We start from the raw sequence: 15,649 nt of genomic DNA on the forward strand, positions 1-15,649 counted from the left end.
TGATGGAAGAAGTTTATCATCCAATTAGAGAAATAAGACATTTACAATCACCAGAATACAAAGTACAATGAGCTGAGCATCAAAAGGTCAAGGGCTGTGGGAATTTGGAGGTAGAAATTATATTTAATTGTAAATGGTCTGATATTTGGGGTTTTTTAAAAAGATTTTATTTATTTATTCATGAGAGACACACAGAGAGAGGCAGAGACATAGGCAGAGGAAGAAGCAGGCTCCATGTAGGGAGCCCAATGTGGGACTCAACCCCAGGACCTAGGGATCATGATCTGAGCCAAAGGCAGACACTCAACCACTAAGCCACCCAGGTGCCCCAATGGTCTGCTATTTTAGTATGTACAAATATATGTGACGTTACTAAGTGGAGAAAACAAGGCTATTTTCAATACTTTGTTTTTCTTCTGCCCCTCGCTTTTTTGTTTACTCAACATTATTGCTGCTCCACATCCATCCGACAGATATTTGAGAAAAACTTTCCTGTTCCCAGAACTGCTCCAGGCACCAAGGGCAGACAGACATTGTCCTGCCTTCATGGAGTTCACAGTTTGGTGGGGAAGACAGGCAACAACAGAAAAAAGTCAAAGAACAGAATTACTTGAGATAGTGATGACAACTATACAGAGACGATGGGCTGAGTGTGGTGGCTGTGTCAGGGACTCCGGAAAGGGCACTCTGAGGAATGGACCTTGGGTGGAGACTTCAGTGGTGTACAGTTGCCTGCCATGCACATGTGCCAGGGAAAAGTACTGCAGGCAAAGGGAACAGTAAAAATCCTGAAGCAGAAACAAAAACGAAGTCAAATGCCTGGGGCATAATTACATGTCATACATTATCATTAAACAATTGCTTATTCTATAAGAAATAGTGAAAGGGACCATAAGAGAAAGGAGGGGAAACTGAGTGGGGGAAAAATTAGAGAGGAAGACAAATGATAAGAGACTCATAACTCGGGATCCCTGGGTGGCGCAGCGGTTTGGCGCCTGCCTTTAGCCCAGGGCGCGATCCTGGAGACCCGGGACCGAATCCCACGTCAGGCTCCCGGTGCATGGAGCCTGCTTCTCCCTCTGCCTGTGTTTCTGCCTCCCCCCCCTCTCTCTCTCTCTCTCTCTCTCTCTCTGATTATCATAAATAAATAAAAATTTAAAAAAAAAAGAGAGACTCATAACTCTGGGAAACAAACGAAGGGCTGCAGAAGGGAAGGAGGGTCGGGGGATGGGGTAACCAGGTGACAGGGACTAAGGAGGGCACATGATGGGATGAGCACTGGGTATTATACTATATGTTGACAAACTGAATTTAAGTAAAATTTTGTAAAAAGTTAACTGAGGATGAGTTTAGAGGGATAGAAGATGAAAGAGGCAACGGGGTAGCGAGAGTGTATGTATGTTGAGCAAGTGGGAAGGTTGCAATTTTAGAAAAGCATGTCCAGGTAAGGGCTTCCTGAGAAGGAGGCATTTGTCAAATGGTAATACAGTGTCTATTTCTTGGGCCTGTAGCGAAGATCTAATAAGAAAATGCACGGATTCATAGAAAAAAGAAAAACCTTTGATAGGCCCAAAGTGGCCCCAAGAGACTCCTATGGAAAGATGCCCGCCTGAAGCTCACAAAAGGGGGACGTAGTCACGGCGGAGTGGTGATCCAGATGGACGTTGCCCCAGACGGAAGGGCGATCCCGCTGAACACGGCCCCGGCGGACGGGCGCAGCGGGAGGAGCCCCAAGCGCCCAGGGCGTCTGGTTACCCTGGCAACAGCGCGCGCTGGGTGGGAGGAGACGGCGGCGGAAGGAGGCGCGCGGGCCGGGGCGGAGGCGGGGCTTTGGGCGGAAGTGCGCTCTCCGCCGCTGCGGCCCGAGAAGATGCAGCGCCCCGTGTGCTGGTGGCTGAGCTTCGGCCTGGGGAGCTTCCTGGCCGGGCGGGCGGAGGCCCCGAGCCCCGTAGAGCCACCGGAGCGGAGCCGGCCCTACGCGGTGCTGCGCGGGCAGAACCTGGGTGAGCGGCGGGGGCGGGGCGGGGCGGGGCGGGGCGGGCGTGCCTCGCGGTCGGCTCCCTGCACCAGCGCGGTTGCTTCAGTGACCTGGTGGCCGGGCCCCTCTTCTCTGGCTGCGTGGGCCCGGGCTGGGCCACAAGGGTCCTTTAATGAGAGAGCTGAGAATTGCAGCCCTGATTTGAAGGTGAAAGTGAAACTCAGGGAGGCGAGGCTACCTGCCCCGGTGTACACAGCTAGGATAGCGGGGGAGGCCGGGGCTGGTACCGGTCAGCCTACTTTTCGGACGTTCTCGTTATTCCCCTTCGCAACTAGGAAAAGACCCGAATGAGTATCTGTTTTACGTAACCTAAAGAAACCCGAAGAGGATTTTTCCCTTTTGCGAAAAAAGTGAAAAGAGCGCTCGCTCAGCAGGTTTTTTTGCATTACACACCCGGAGCAGCGAGAGTGGCCCCACCAGACTCTGTCCCCGAGAGCTGCACTCGGCATCCTAGCATCACGGCGATATAGCTTTGAAATGTGTCTGTATCTGTCCCTGTTCTCGATTTTTAAAAAAGATTTATTTACTTATTCATTCATTTATTTATGATAGAGAGAGAAGCAGGCCCCATGCCGGGAGCCCGACGCGGGACTCGATCCCGGGACTCGATCCCGGGACTCCAGGATCACGCCCTGGGCCAAAGGCAGACGCCAAACCGCTGAGCCACCCAGGGATCCCCTCCTGTTCCCGATTTATTCTGGGTATCCTCCATTAGCTAAATGTGTCTTAAGGTATCAGAAAAGCCTGAGGTTATTTTGGGGGTCTGGGAAGGCCAAAATTTTTTCCTTGTAAATTAATGGCAACTTTTTTCACTTTATGCCATTTCTGCTTACTAAAGGTTTCATAGGCACAGGATGTTCAGTGAACATGGGAAACCAGTACTAGACCTTAGGTTTTGTGGAGCTTGAAAGGTACCTTTTGGGAGGAGCTCTGAAAGACACATATATATACATATGGGTACACCTGGTGTACATGGCTTTGGAAGGGGTCTTGGAGCTTAAAGTTTGACAAAATTCACAGTAACCCTCCCTCTCATTCTGCCAGAGCCACCCTTTCCACTGTACCTCATTGATACATGTACCTCATTGATAACATGTGTATCTCTATGCCACGTAGTGTCATCTTTGCATTATCTTGACTCTACATGAACTCTTGCATTGAATTTATGTATTGAGGGCAGCCCGGGTGGCTCAGTGGTTTAGCTCAGCGGTTTAGTGCTGCCTTGGGCCTGGGGCATAACCCTGGAGACCAGGGATCGAGTCCCATGTAGGGCTCCCTGCATGGAGCCTGCTTCTCCCTCTGCCTGTGTCTCTGTCTCTCTCTTCTCTCCATATCTCTATGAATAAATAAATCTAAAAAAAAAAGGAAGAATTTATGTATTGAGCACTTACTGTGTACCTAGCACCCTGCTGAATGATTTCCACGTGCTCTGCTGCTCCATCCTTTGGAGCAGTTTCTCCACCAGGGTACTACTGACATGGTGGACCAGATGGGTCTTTGTGGGCGAGGTGAAGTGAGGCACAGTATCCTGAGCATTGTAAAACGTTGAGTGGCGTCCGCGGCCTTTATCTGCTAGATGCCAGGACCACACTTAACTCCCTGTCTGGATAATCAGAATATCTGAAGACATTATCAGATGTCCACTGGGGCAAAATCCCCCTGGTTAAGAACCACTACTGCAGAATAATACTATTCGAAGAGTGGCCTGAGTGGCTCAGCGGTTGTGTCTGCCTTCGGCTCAGGGTATAATCCCGAGATCAGAATCAAGTCCGCCATCGGGCTCCCTGGGGGAAGCCTGCTTCTCCCTCTGCCTATGTCACTGCCTCTCTCTCTGTCTCTGTCTCTCTCTCTCTTTCTGTCTCTCATGAATAAATAAATAAATCTTAAAAAAAAAAAATCGGTCTGCAAACTGATGGGGTGTCCATACTATTTACCTGCAAAGAAAGGACCACAGACATTAAATGTTTAGGGATTTAACAGTTTGACACTGTTGCAACATCCAAGCAAGTAGACACCAATCCTATAGGAGTCCCTGGACTGACAAGGACTGCTTACTAGTCATGCCCATAGTAATGGCCCGGGACAGGCTACAAGCTATAAACACTAGTCCTTTACCACAGATAGTTTGGGAAACACTACCCTACACCATCCTGTGCAGTGGGTGTTTTTATCTCTGTCTTTACAGAGGAGGAAACAGAGATTGTGGAACTTAGGTGAGAACACAGCCTGTCAGTGTAGATTGGACTCCAAACCCTGAATTCTTGACCACTGTGCTATGCTGCCAGTTTTGGTCATAATGCCTTCATCTATCATGTGCATGTTATATATCCACACTCTAAGGAGTGCTTTTCATAGGGTACCACAGTCAGGTTTCAGAAACCCTTGTGAGGTGGGTTTCACTTGCCACTTGTGTAGATGTACGAAATGAAGCTCAACGATGGGAAGTGACTAGTAAGGAAGGACCTAACTAGTCTTAGGTTCAGCCTGAGCCTGCCATTCAGGCAACTAATACCGTGTGCAAAGTGTGGGAGAGTTAAAAAGATGTAGGCTGGGAGAATTTATCAATCCCCACATGGACATTATGTACCTAACCACCCGTGATTTTAAGCCTTTTCAAATGCTCTTTGAGGTTCCATTCTCCACTTCTAGTCCCCTGCATACCTGCTTTGGGAGTTTGCTTGGGTTTTGGGAGGCGGTGTTTTCTTAAGAGCCCTTTCAGAATGTCAAATGCAAGAAAGTGGCTTAAAAGGAATAAGGCAAATTGAGATCCATTGCAGTGAGAACCTTAGAAATTCATAGAATTCAAGATTTTGATTTTAAGGGCAGGTATTTAGGTAACAAGGCCTGTTTTGAGATGGGACATTTAGCGTGTATGAGTTGTAGGTTGTCTTTGTCACTTCCTGTGTTCTTTCCCTTCCTCACCAAAAAAAGTTTTTCTGTATGGTCAGTGTTTAAGTAATAACTGGGTTCCATGTGGGGGCATTCTGTAGGAGTCACAGATATCTCCAAATTACTGATTTAAGCAAAACAAAACTGTGGTCAAATCCTTTTTTTTTCAGTAGCCACACTAGAGAACAGCCATGTTTAGGCTCCCACTGGAACCTGGGATGGGCCCACATACTTGCAAACAAATGTACATTTGCTTGCTAAAAGGTAACATTTTGAACTCTCCTAAGAGCTCTGAGGCAGTCACACAAATGGGACTGCCCTTCACTTCACTGGGTTGCTGGTTATGTTAAAACCCCAGTCCTTGTGTCTAGTCTTGTACTGAGGCTCAACCAGAGTAATCAGTTGGAGGTCCCAGTTCTCACCTGAGCACTCTGGAGATTTTAGACGTGAAATTTACTCCAAATTGTCTCCAAGATGGAATAGATTTGTGACGTTAGTTCATTGCTTCTTGGATTAGAAGGCCTTTGTCTCATCCAGATATTGAAATGTTTTACTCTTTTTTTCATCTCCAGTTTTTATGAATGGCTTTAAAAACGTTGGGTTCCCTGCTTCTGTTTTTGTCCCCTGCAGTCAGATGGTTCTCCATACAGCAGCCAGAGGGATCTGTTTTCCCAGCTGAATCAGATCATGTCATTCTTTGCCTTCGGCCCTCTCTCTAAACTTACAATAAATCCATGTTGCCTTCATGGTTTACAAGGCCCTGGATGAACTGGCTCCAGCCTTCCTCTGGCTTCATTTCCTGCCTTGCTTCCTTCCCCCTCAGCTATGCTTGCCTGTTTTCATTGGGCTTGCCTCTTTTCTCTTTCTGGGCTTGTCTGGCCCTGAGTGCTTTCTTTTGCTGACCTGCAGATCTTCCCATGGCTGGCTCCCTCTTTTCATCTTGGTCCCAGCTTGCATATTACCTCCTCAGGTGCTTTCTCTACTGCCCTACCTACTATTACCCACCCCCCATCACCATCACATTTCTTCAACCCCCAAAGATGCTCTCACTTGTTTACGTCTCTTCCCCCATGTATGTGGAAACATCCCAAGAGAAAATCTGTTTGTGACCATTTCCCACACACCTGGTGCTGTGCCTGGCACTGAGTGGCATTTGGCAAATCATCATCAATGAGTAGAAGGAAGACAGGACCTGAAGCTGCCATTAGGAGATAACATGTTTTCCTTTTGCAGTGTTGATGGGAACCATTTTCAGCATCCTGCTGGTGACTGTGATCCTTATGGCATTTTGTGTCTACAAGCCCATTCGGCGTCGGTGACAGCCAAGCAAACAAGTTCTTCCACAAGTACTGGAGAAAAGATCAATTGTGTTGCACGTGGGTCATTGGAGAAGTTGGAATCAGAACTCCGCCACTTGGAAGTCCGACCACTTCAGTCTGGACAGTTGGTAAATGTGAAATGATTTAGAAAAAACATTAGGTAGTTTTTTTTTTCCTAACACTGTAATGTAAGTAACTGGGTCTGCCTCTTAGTGTTTCTTTGTATATCTGGCTACATTCAACACTTGTTACACCTTAAGACCTGAAGCTCCCAGTTTCAGTGTAAAGATGGGAAAGCGGTTAACTAACTATGTGAGTGGTGTGAAAACCACACAGGAAAGGACTAATCCTGAATGTTGGGAAATATTCATAAGAGGAAGACTTAACGTGTAGACATTCTATACTGGAGACCCATTTGGTCACAGTGGGGTTAAGAATCACATGTTTTTAGTTATATTGAGTTGGCTTGGAATGCCCTCGTTGCAAAGCTGTCTCAGCTGTGGGGAACTTGGGCCACCACTCCTCATGCTGCATGGCTCTGTACTCCAATGCCCCCAGTGAAGTCAGGGTCACATCAGGTAGGCCTATGACCAAGAGCACCCTGGGGTTGGAAGGCTCTGAGTTGGACTAGAAATGTGACTGAGAAAGAACTCCATCCTGCTGAAACACGTTGATCTTCCTGGGGCTGCACTCAAGCCTTTCCAGCCCCTGGCCTAAAACATGTGGCAGCTTTTCAGATTTGGGATCTAAAAGAAATTCAGCAGGAACTCTTTTTAGCCCTGGGTGAGGAGGTCCTCAGAAGTATATGTTCTGGTAGAAGAGCGAGTGTCAGGTGGGTGTGTGTTTACACAGATTTCATCTCAACCTTGAAAATGCTGCTGTTTTGCAATGTTGAACTGGATTTTTTCTTTCCTATTGAAATGATACTTTTGTACTTACAAAGTGGTTGTTATCAGTATTTATTTTAAAGATGCTAGGTTTAATTTGTTATTAAATTGAAATGCTTATCTTGTATTCCGTTCAGTAACTGCACTGACTTTTTTTTTTAACACCCTGCACTGAATGTGAAACAAATTAACGTGGGATACTGTAACTGTTGAACTTAAGGATTTTGTGTGTAACCCTAACATTGAGCCATTGAAGTGTTCACTGTTTTGTGCTTTGCGCCAAGTGTCAATTAAAATTAAAGTAAAATCTTACATGCTGTTTGACTCCTGGTGATTTAAGATTTTATTTATTTAGTCATGAGAGACACAGAGAGAGGTAGAGACACAGGCAGAGGGAGAAGCAGGCTCCACGCAGGGAGCCCAATGTGGGACTCGATCCCGGTACTCTAGAATCACACCCTGGGCTGAAGGCAGGTGCTAAACCACTGAGCCACTCAGGGATCCCCTGGTGATTATTTTCTAAGCGTCTAAAATGCAGGTGTATGTTGGCATTTGATCTACTCTCTCAGAGAAGCGCCGAGAAGTTAATTTTTTTTTTAAGATTTTATTTATTCATGAGAGACACAGGCAGAGGGAGAAGCAGGCTCCATGCAAGGAGCCCGACGTGGGACTCGATCCCGGGTCTCCAGGATCACGCCCTGGGCCAAAGTCAGCACTAAACCGCTGAGCCACCCGGGCTGCCCAAATTTTAAAATTTATGTGTGAAATAAGACAGTTGCCCCAAGGCGTGAGATATTATTTCGGAGACTGAGCCGTAAGTAATCTCCCAGGCCAGCCCAAGGGTCTGAAGACCTGGATTCGTGTCTCCACTCTTAAATACAAACAGGCTTAACTTCTCCAGAGCCTCAGTTTTTTCATCTGTAAAGTGGTGCTATACACTCCTTATCTTTCTTAATTATGGTGAAGATCAGACACCGTGAAACCAATACCACCAGGGTGGGGTCACCATCTTTGGCCTGTCCCTTAAAAGACCGTGGTTATTGATGGACTGCAGGGAGGAGGAGCAGGTGGGATTCTGAGAAACTGGCAGTGACAGCCAAGTCCCAAGAGTGCACAGCCCCACCTCATCTGGAGTGCCATGTTTTGATACACTGCCTAAAAATGTATTGCCATTTTTAGGATTTTAGAGGGGAACAGTAAAAACTTGGTAGGCCCATAAACCAACCTGGTAACCTACTGTTTGCTCAGGAATCACTATGCATTTTACTTTTCTGAAACAACCTTGTGATAGTTAATCCATATACAAATCCAACACCCAGCCTACCTCTTCATTCCAATGTTACCATCTGTTTAGTATGAGATTTCAAGCTAAAGTCAGGCGGAGTAATCTTTGTAGAAAAAGGCTTATTGTAGAGATGAGGAAGGGCACAAACCTCAATTCTGGGAAGAGAGAATTCTAAAAACGTTTATGCACCAGAGACTGACTAGTACTTTTCAAGTGGCATTATTTTACCTTCATCTCTGGGAATATGGGGTATGGAGGCAGCCTAAACCTCATAAAATGAACTGTGCTCCGAATATTTACCGTGTACCCAAATGAACATATTCACTTCATTTATACCAGTCATGCAAATGACTTAGCATTAATCTTCACTTTTTTTAAATTTGAGATTAATAAATCTGCAAGTGCTTTTTGGGATCTCGGGGCTCAGGAAGTCTTAATTTTTTTCAGCTGGACCGCAATCTGAAATCCACACATTTCCAGACATGGGCCTACTTTGGATTTTGAACCCCATCACTTAACTGCATGTACTGCAAATAGTCCCGTAAAGCAGTTGTCACACAACTTGTCCTCCTTGAAGTCTTCTGTGTTCAGCAACAAATTTGTTGTTACAGTAAATCTCTTTCCCATCATTTAGATTGGACTTCCCTTCCTTGACAGGCATGTTATGTGTGGTGTATTGGACATGCTCATGGTGCAGTGTCAAGCACTTTGTTAGACTTAGTTCCTAGTAATGTCTTATAGAAATGGCTGTTTCCTGCTGATAACTGAACCACCTAAACTTTAAGGAACCTAAAGGTGAAGAAGCTATAGTTTCTTAATAATCCACAGGTATTCCATCTCTTGGCCTAAGGTGACCTGGGTTTTCTTCATTATGCCCCACTGGCTTAGAGTATTGTGTACTTTCCCCCAAAGCATAGCAACTCCCTCACATCTTCCTGGAAATGCCAAGGCCTCATTTCTGGAGCCCAGATGTTTTTTACTGGTCACTGCTTCCGTTTTGTTTTTTGTTTAGATTTTTTTGAAAGAGAAATAGCACAAGTTGGGTGAGGAACAGAGGGAGATGGACTCCCCACTAAGCAGGGAGCCCAGCATGGGATTGAATCCTAGGACCCCAGGATCATGCCATGAGCAGAAGGTAGACGCTTCACTGACTGAGCCACCTAGGCAACCCTCTCCCCTTTTTTGTTTTAATACCAATGTAATTGGGTGTAGGATAAATCTGGAAGCCTAATTATCACCTGAATTTGTAAGAAAAGCCTCACAAGGACTTTACCCTCAGAGGGGAGAGCAGATTCAGTCCCACGAGAGATACGATGTTGGTGTGGCTTCCTGGACTCAAGAGGCAGCAGGATGACTGCCGTCTCTCAGCAGCCCTGATGCTGGCTGGCTTTTTGTTTCTTGTGTGAAACAAGTAGCATGGCGTGTGCAGATTGTATGACCCAGGTGGGAAGACTGAGAGGAGCAGGTCACCTTTATAATACATGCAGAGTGTTGCGAGGCACTCCCATGTGCCAGTCACATACGTAACAGGAAGTATGGGGACATACAGTGACTAGAAAAACCACATAAAAAGGAAAAAAGACTAAAAGGCTGTCTAGGATATTGTACAAGCACCCTCTTGGGAAGCAATCTTTATTTGCATTTTAAGAGAGTGAACACATATATGAAAAACGCTGCAACAGTTGACACAACACTCAGTCCCTTTTAACTGGCTTCCTGGGGAGTCCAAGACCTCAGTAAGCAGGACAATGGAATGCAAACATAGAAATCATTGATGATACACCTCAGTGTGTAAACAATGTGGCCTGACTGCAGCCATTCCCAAGAAGTGTCTTCACTCAGGGTAAACACAAAGTAAACAGAATGCCAAGCTGTGTATTTGAAACAAACGTGACACCACAGTATACTGGCCTTGTGTGCGCAATAGAAGGAATTCTGTCTGGTTGGACCATGACATAAAAGGCAGATGGTTATGTGGAATCCAAAGCACAAATCTCTGTGACTAAGAATATTTTACTGGCAACACTAACTGGAGGATACAGATGCTAACTGCAGTGTAGCTTCTGTCTCTCTTCCTATCCTGAAAGCAGCACAGCAGATAGACAGATGCAGAGCTGAGGAGGCCATTGTTACCAGGTTATGTCAGTGCAGCCTGTGGGAACGAATAGACGGGCCAGAGTGAGGGCGCCCTCAGCACTCCTCCCCGGGATCTTCCGTGTGGTGTGCGGTGCTTATTTACAGAAGGGTCAGATAAAATCGTTGAACTACTAAAGGTATCCAAAAAAGGCCTGAGAAAATCTGGTTAAAATGTATAACCTTGTATTGCTACTGATGGGAGTAGTTGTTTTTATATCTTTCAAAAATAATAAAAAGATTCTGTTAAAAAATATATTTATCCAGAAAGATGTTGATTTGAACTCTAAAAAGCAATACAGAATCCTCATTTTCCCTTTTGAATACAGAGCTATTGAGTTCTGCTTGTAGCTCCCTTTCTAACTACAAGGTCACCCCTTCCTCTCTAGTGAGCCTAGGCCTGTAGTGGGGTCTTCCTAAGCCTCTCCATGGCAATCTGTCACTAGGGAAGGCGTGGAACATACTTGGTTTGGTTCCGTGCTGTCCAATGTTTTGGCCAGCCTGCCCGCTTCGAGAACAAGCCTCAGGCTCTCCTAGCTGCTCCTTCAGGGCCAGGATTAGCTGCCTTGGATTTAGCCTGGAGGATCCTGCTCTCAAAGGAACGGCCTTTATAAATTCAAATCAGACCCCTCAGTAAGTGGAGTGAGGTGGTTTGAAACTATTGGTAATTTTTAAGGCTAAGGCAACATCCGTGGTCATTTGTATATCCTAATGTGATGCAAGTAGTTAAGCCTAATCTAAAACATATCCTGTACATGTCTCCTCTTTAACTCTAGCTGGGGATGGGAGGAGTGGAGTAAGGTGGAGGAGGAGCAGTGATGGTGTTCTAGAAACCCTGTATAAAGGTAAAAACAAAAGAGTAGATCGGCACAGATTATCCATTTCTTTGGTGAACTGTAAAGAAGTGCCTCATAGATTCTCATAAACCATGCTCTAAAAAGGCTGCTGCTCTCATATAGAAAAGCACCCTGACTCTGCAATAACTTGTTTTGTTATCACTCCTTGATAAAAATTAATCTACAAACTTGCGGGGATTGGGGTGTTTGTCTAAAGCTGGTAGTAAGAACGTGACCTGCAAGCCAATACAGCTAATGGAAAGTGACAATGCTCTCCTCCCCTTAGCCTGGAGGCAGGGCGCCTGCCAGTCCCCAGGACCCCCCCGGCCCCGGGGAGTGTCGTGGATGGGCCTGGGAGTTCCTGGTCTTGCACCTCTGTGTAAAAAAAGGGCAGCTGCTGTCTGCTGCATACATGCGAAGTGCGGTCCCTCAGCCCCGGGGCACTAGTAATGCAGCACTCCCGTGCAGCCTAGAACCTCTGCTTTGTGCAGCCCGTGAGCATGAGCAGAAAGGTCTATTTCTCGGTAAGAGACAGCTGTAAGACTTGCTGGAGCTCCTCCTCCTCCTCCCGGAGCCGGAGCTCCCGCTCCTCCAGCTCTCTGGCAGACAGCTCCATGGCCAGCTGCAAGTCGCTGTCAAAACGGCTCGTCTCACTCGAGACACCAGGGCACAGACCTTCTGAGCTGGTAAGCAGGCTCTCCTGGATGGCCCTGTGATGGAAAAAAGCGGAAAGAAACCAATGACCAGCATCATCAGGCCAGCGGCAGCGTCCACATATAACCGCTCACAAAGAGCATACCACACCAGGCACTGGATGTGCACTCCATGGGCACGCTACCATTCAATCCCATAGGACTCTAGAGGTGTGGGTGCTGCGCACACGTGAGATACTCAAGGCTCAGAGAGGTGAAGAAACCTGCCCAGGATCACCCAGCTGCTAAGTGATAGTATTAGGAACTGAACTTGGATCTGTTTTAAAGCAAAATCCAAGTTGTTCTTCAATAAGCTTGCACATATGCCTGGAGTATGTGAAAATACTTCACAAAGTAAATCTTTGCAGTTTTTACCATCCCCTCCTTTGAATAGATTATTTACTCATCTCTGTAGCTGCTCCTCAAAGTCCCCTCATTCTTAAAATTGTATATACTTCCCACTGAGGGTATCTAGACCCTGTGTGAGCATACATTCTTTGTAGAGGAACCAGGCCAATCAAAAAGGTGTCGTTTTCCCAACGGCACTGGCCTGGGAACTAGTCAACTGTATCGACACTAAGTGCCTGTGTTGGCCAAAGCTTAAGCCTTAAGAGTCACGCCAATTACCTCTCATATTGGGCATCGTAGGCATGTGTCTGATTGATCCCTCCATTCGAAGCTGGTCCTGAAAGTTCCTACAAAAAATAAACAAGATGGGCATGAATACCTCCTAGAAGGAACAGGCATCGTACCATTAAGGAGATCAAAGCAGTGTGTTATTGATAGCACTGCATGAAAAACTGATAGGGACTTAGGCTATCTCAAAAATGACACCTAAATGTCAGCTAGTATATGGTACACTACCCTGCTTAACGGCCACAGCCTCTCACGCTTGACACAGAATCTATCAAAAACAGCCCTGGGCAAAGTTTAAATGAATAAGGCAAATAATTCTTGTAAAGCAAGACTGCAATACATAATTCAACATTTGTCATCTTTGGCCACTCCCCTTTGCAAAATTTATGGTCAATACATGCAGATATCAAGGGGGAAAATAAGCTCACCTACAGAAGGGAAAGGAAGGTGCACTGGAGGGAGGGACAATGAGGTCCAGGGGCTCGGACTGCTCCCAGGAGGCCTCCCAAAGGGAATATGCTGGCTCTGGGTGTGGCCCTTGGCCCAGCAGCTTCAGAAAACTAAATGGTTCAAAGAATGGATTGATGGGAAATGCAAGAGGGGTAGGGCACACACTGCCCAACCTCAGAGCCTCAAGAATAAAACCAGAATACCAAAATCTGAGCTTGGACACTGGAGTGTGGGTACCACTCTCAAAGCTTAGTGGGCCTATGAGTGCAGGGGCTGAGGCTGCTTCACCAAAGAATCCCTACTCTGCAAACACGTTCCAAACAAGTGACAGAAGGAAACAAGAAACCAATGAACAGACAGACAGTAGAGCCCAGGACACACCAAGAGGTAGTGGACACAGAAAGAGCCTCCACTCCAGCAGAGTCAGGAAGCCACAGCAGGGTGGGAATGAAAGGAGTTGATGTGGAGGGGATGGCAGGGGTGGGGGGGGGTGGGGGGGGTGGGGGGGGGCAGGGGGGAAGAGCTCACGCCCTGCACTGCCCCAGGCAGGTGAGATCTGAAGGAAGAAAACACCAACTATTCTTAACGCTGGTCTGTCTGCTCTATCCTTAGCTCTACCCTTAGCCAGATACTCTGACAGTTTGGGATTATACCCCTTGCAACAGAATAAAAAATAGGAGTAAAAAACAAATTTAACAAGGAATCAACCACCATTTTCATCGCACACTAAACAGCCATAACACAGTGATTAGTCTTTCTTGGGGAGGAAGCTGCGATTCAAAACCCATATGCCTTCTTACAAGACTATCAACACATGAACAGTATTCCAGAAAAAACAGGATGATGAAAACAAGCATGGACCTACAGTTTCAGTACCAGCAAATTGGACAGCATACTCCCAAAAATATGACTGTTAGCTGCATGGGTGAACTGAAGAGAAGGACAGTCTGTCAGGAAACATCCTATGAATGATACAGACTAGGGTTGTACACATGGTGTCACATAAGAAGCTTCTGAGAGAGACCAGGTACAAAAAATAGAATCTCTCTAACACTGTGAATACGCCCAATGTGTGATGTACAGTGAGTCTTACAAGCCAGCTACAAATTAAACCCTCCCGTGCCCTGCCATTTGTTCTGCTAAATGCACCTGGCTCCTGCTGGACTCCAGTAAACTCTGCTGGATGGCAAACTGCATTATCTCGTAATCTTCATCTTGCAAATGCACATTTCTGCCATTGTCCTGAACGTGGTAAGATTCCGGAATTTCAAATACAGACTGATCAACCTCAAAGTTTGTGACGTGGGAAGCTGAAACACAAAAGGTGACAGTCCAGTGCCTCAATCAGTAAAATAAATTTCTCCTTCAAACTTATAATTTAAAATTTATAAAAATTTTTTCAATTAACAAAACAAAAGGATTAAAATGATTAAAATCAAGGTTTGCTACTACGTGAGAGTGATTTTGAGTAAGAATAACCTTGCCAGGGCAGCCTGGATGGTTCAGTGGTTTAGCGCCGCCTTCAGCCTAGAGTGTGATCCTAGAGACCCGGGATCAAGTCCCATGACGGGCTCCCTGCATGGAGCCTACTTTCTCCCTCTACCTATGTCTGTGCCTCTCTCATGAATGAATAAATAAAATCTTTATAAAAAGAAAAAAGAATAACGTTGACACAGAAAAGTACCAAAATACAGCCTTTTTCTTTTTGTCTTGTTTTTTTTTTAAGTAATAAAATTAACTCACAGTCATAAAAAAATAAAGATCTCTCTCTCCCTAAACTCTTTCTCGGGATCCCTGGGTGGCGCAGCGGTTTAGCGCCTGCCTTTGGCCCAGGGCGCGATCCTGGAGACCCGGGATCGAATCCCACGTCAGGCTCCCGGTGCATGGAGCCTGCTTTTCCCTCTGCCTGTGTCTCTGCCTCTCTCTCTCTCTCTCTCTCTGTGCCTATCATAAATAAATAAAAATTAAAATAAATAAATAAATAAAAAACTCTTTCTCTTATTTCCAAAGTCCAAAGGTAACCAGTGTTTCCTGTTTGTTTTTGAGGAATGCAGTGTATGTACACAACCACAACAAGGTCTCTTTGTATTTTTCCTTTTTATTATGAAATATAATAAACACATAAAAGAAAGTATATAAGATGTCTGTAAACTAAAATAAAAATGGTAAAATGGGGCACGTGGGTGGCTCGGTTGGGCATCCAACTCTTGGTTTCAGCTGAGGTCATGAGATTGAGCCCCTTGTTGAGCCCCTCATTGGGCTACATGCTCAGCATGGCTTGAGATCCTTTCTCTCCCTCTGCCCCTCCTCCACCCCACTGGAACCATACTCACTCTCCCTCTCTCAAAAAACAATAAAACAAATGCCTGTGTATCTTTCAACTAGTCCCAGACACAGAACAACATTTACCACAGTAAAACAAAACAACTAAAAAAAAATTCAGTTATGTTTCCATACACTACCAATGACTAACTGGAAAATAAA

At 45.8% G+C, this 15,649-nt stretch overlaps 1 protein-coding gene and 1 long non-coding RNA gene across 3 annotated transcripts in view; one reads left to right on the forward strand and one right to left on the reverse strand.

The window, feature by feature from the left end:
- The first annotated feature begins 1,821 nt into the window (after positions 1-1,821).
- Positions 1,822-7,450, forward strand: LOC102152728. The gene is made up of 2 exons (XR_005379280.1): positions 1,822-2,003; positions 6,161-7,450. It is a non-coding gene; the product is annotated as an uncharacterized LOC102152728 (long non-coding RNA).
- A 2,568-nt stretch (positions 7,451-10,018) lies between these two features.
- ANKRD13A (ankyrin repeat domain 13A) overlaps positions 10,019-15,649 on the reverse strand; it is a 32,511-nt gene continuing 26,880 nt past the window's right edge. For both annotated transcript variants that reach the window (XM_038575365.1, XM_038575366.1), the window contains exons 13-15: positions 14,315-14,475; positions 12,707-12,774; positions 10,019-12,097 (exon numbers count right to left, since the gene is read on the reverse strand). In XM_038575365.1, coding sequence (XP_038431293.1) covers positions 11,902-12,097; positions 12,707-12,774; positions 14,315-14,475 — 425 coding nt within the window. In that variant the 3' untranslated portion in view covers positions 10,019-11,901. The remainder of the gene's footprint in view (positions 12,098-12,706; positions 12,775-14,314; positions 14,476-15,649) is intronic.

This window comes from Canis lupus, chromosome 26 (genome assembly GCF_011100685.1).
Source record: "Canis lupus familiaris isolate Mischka breed German Shepherd chromosome 26, alternate assembly UU_Cfam_GSD_1.0, whole genome shotgun sequence".
NCBI lineage: Eukaryota > Metazoa > Chordata > Mammalia > Carnivora > Canidae > Canis > Canis lupus.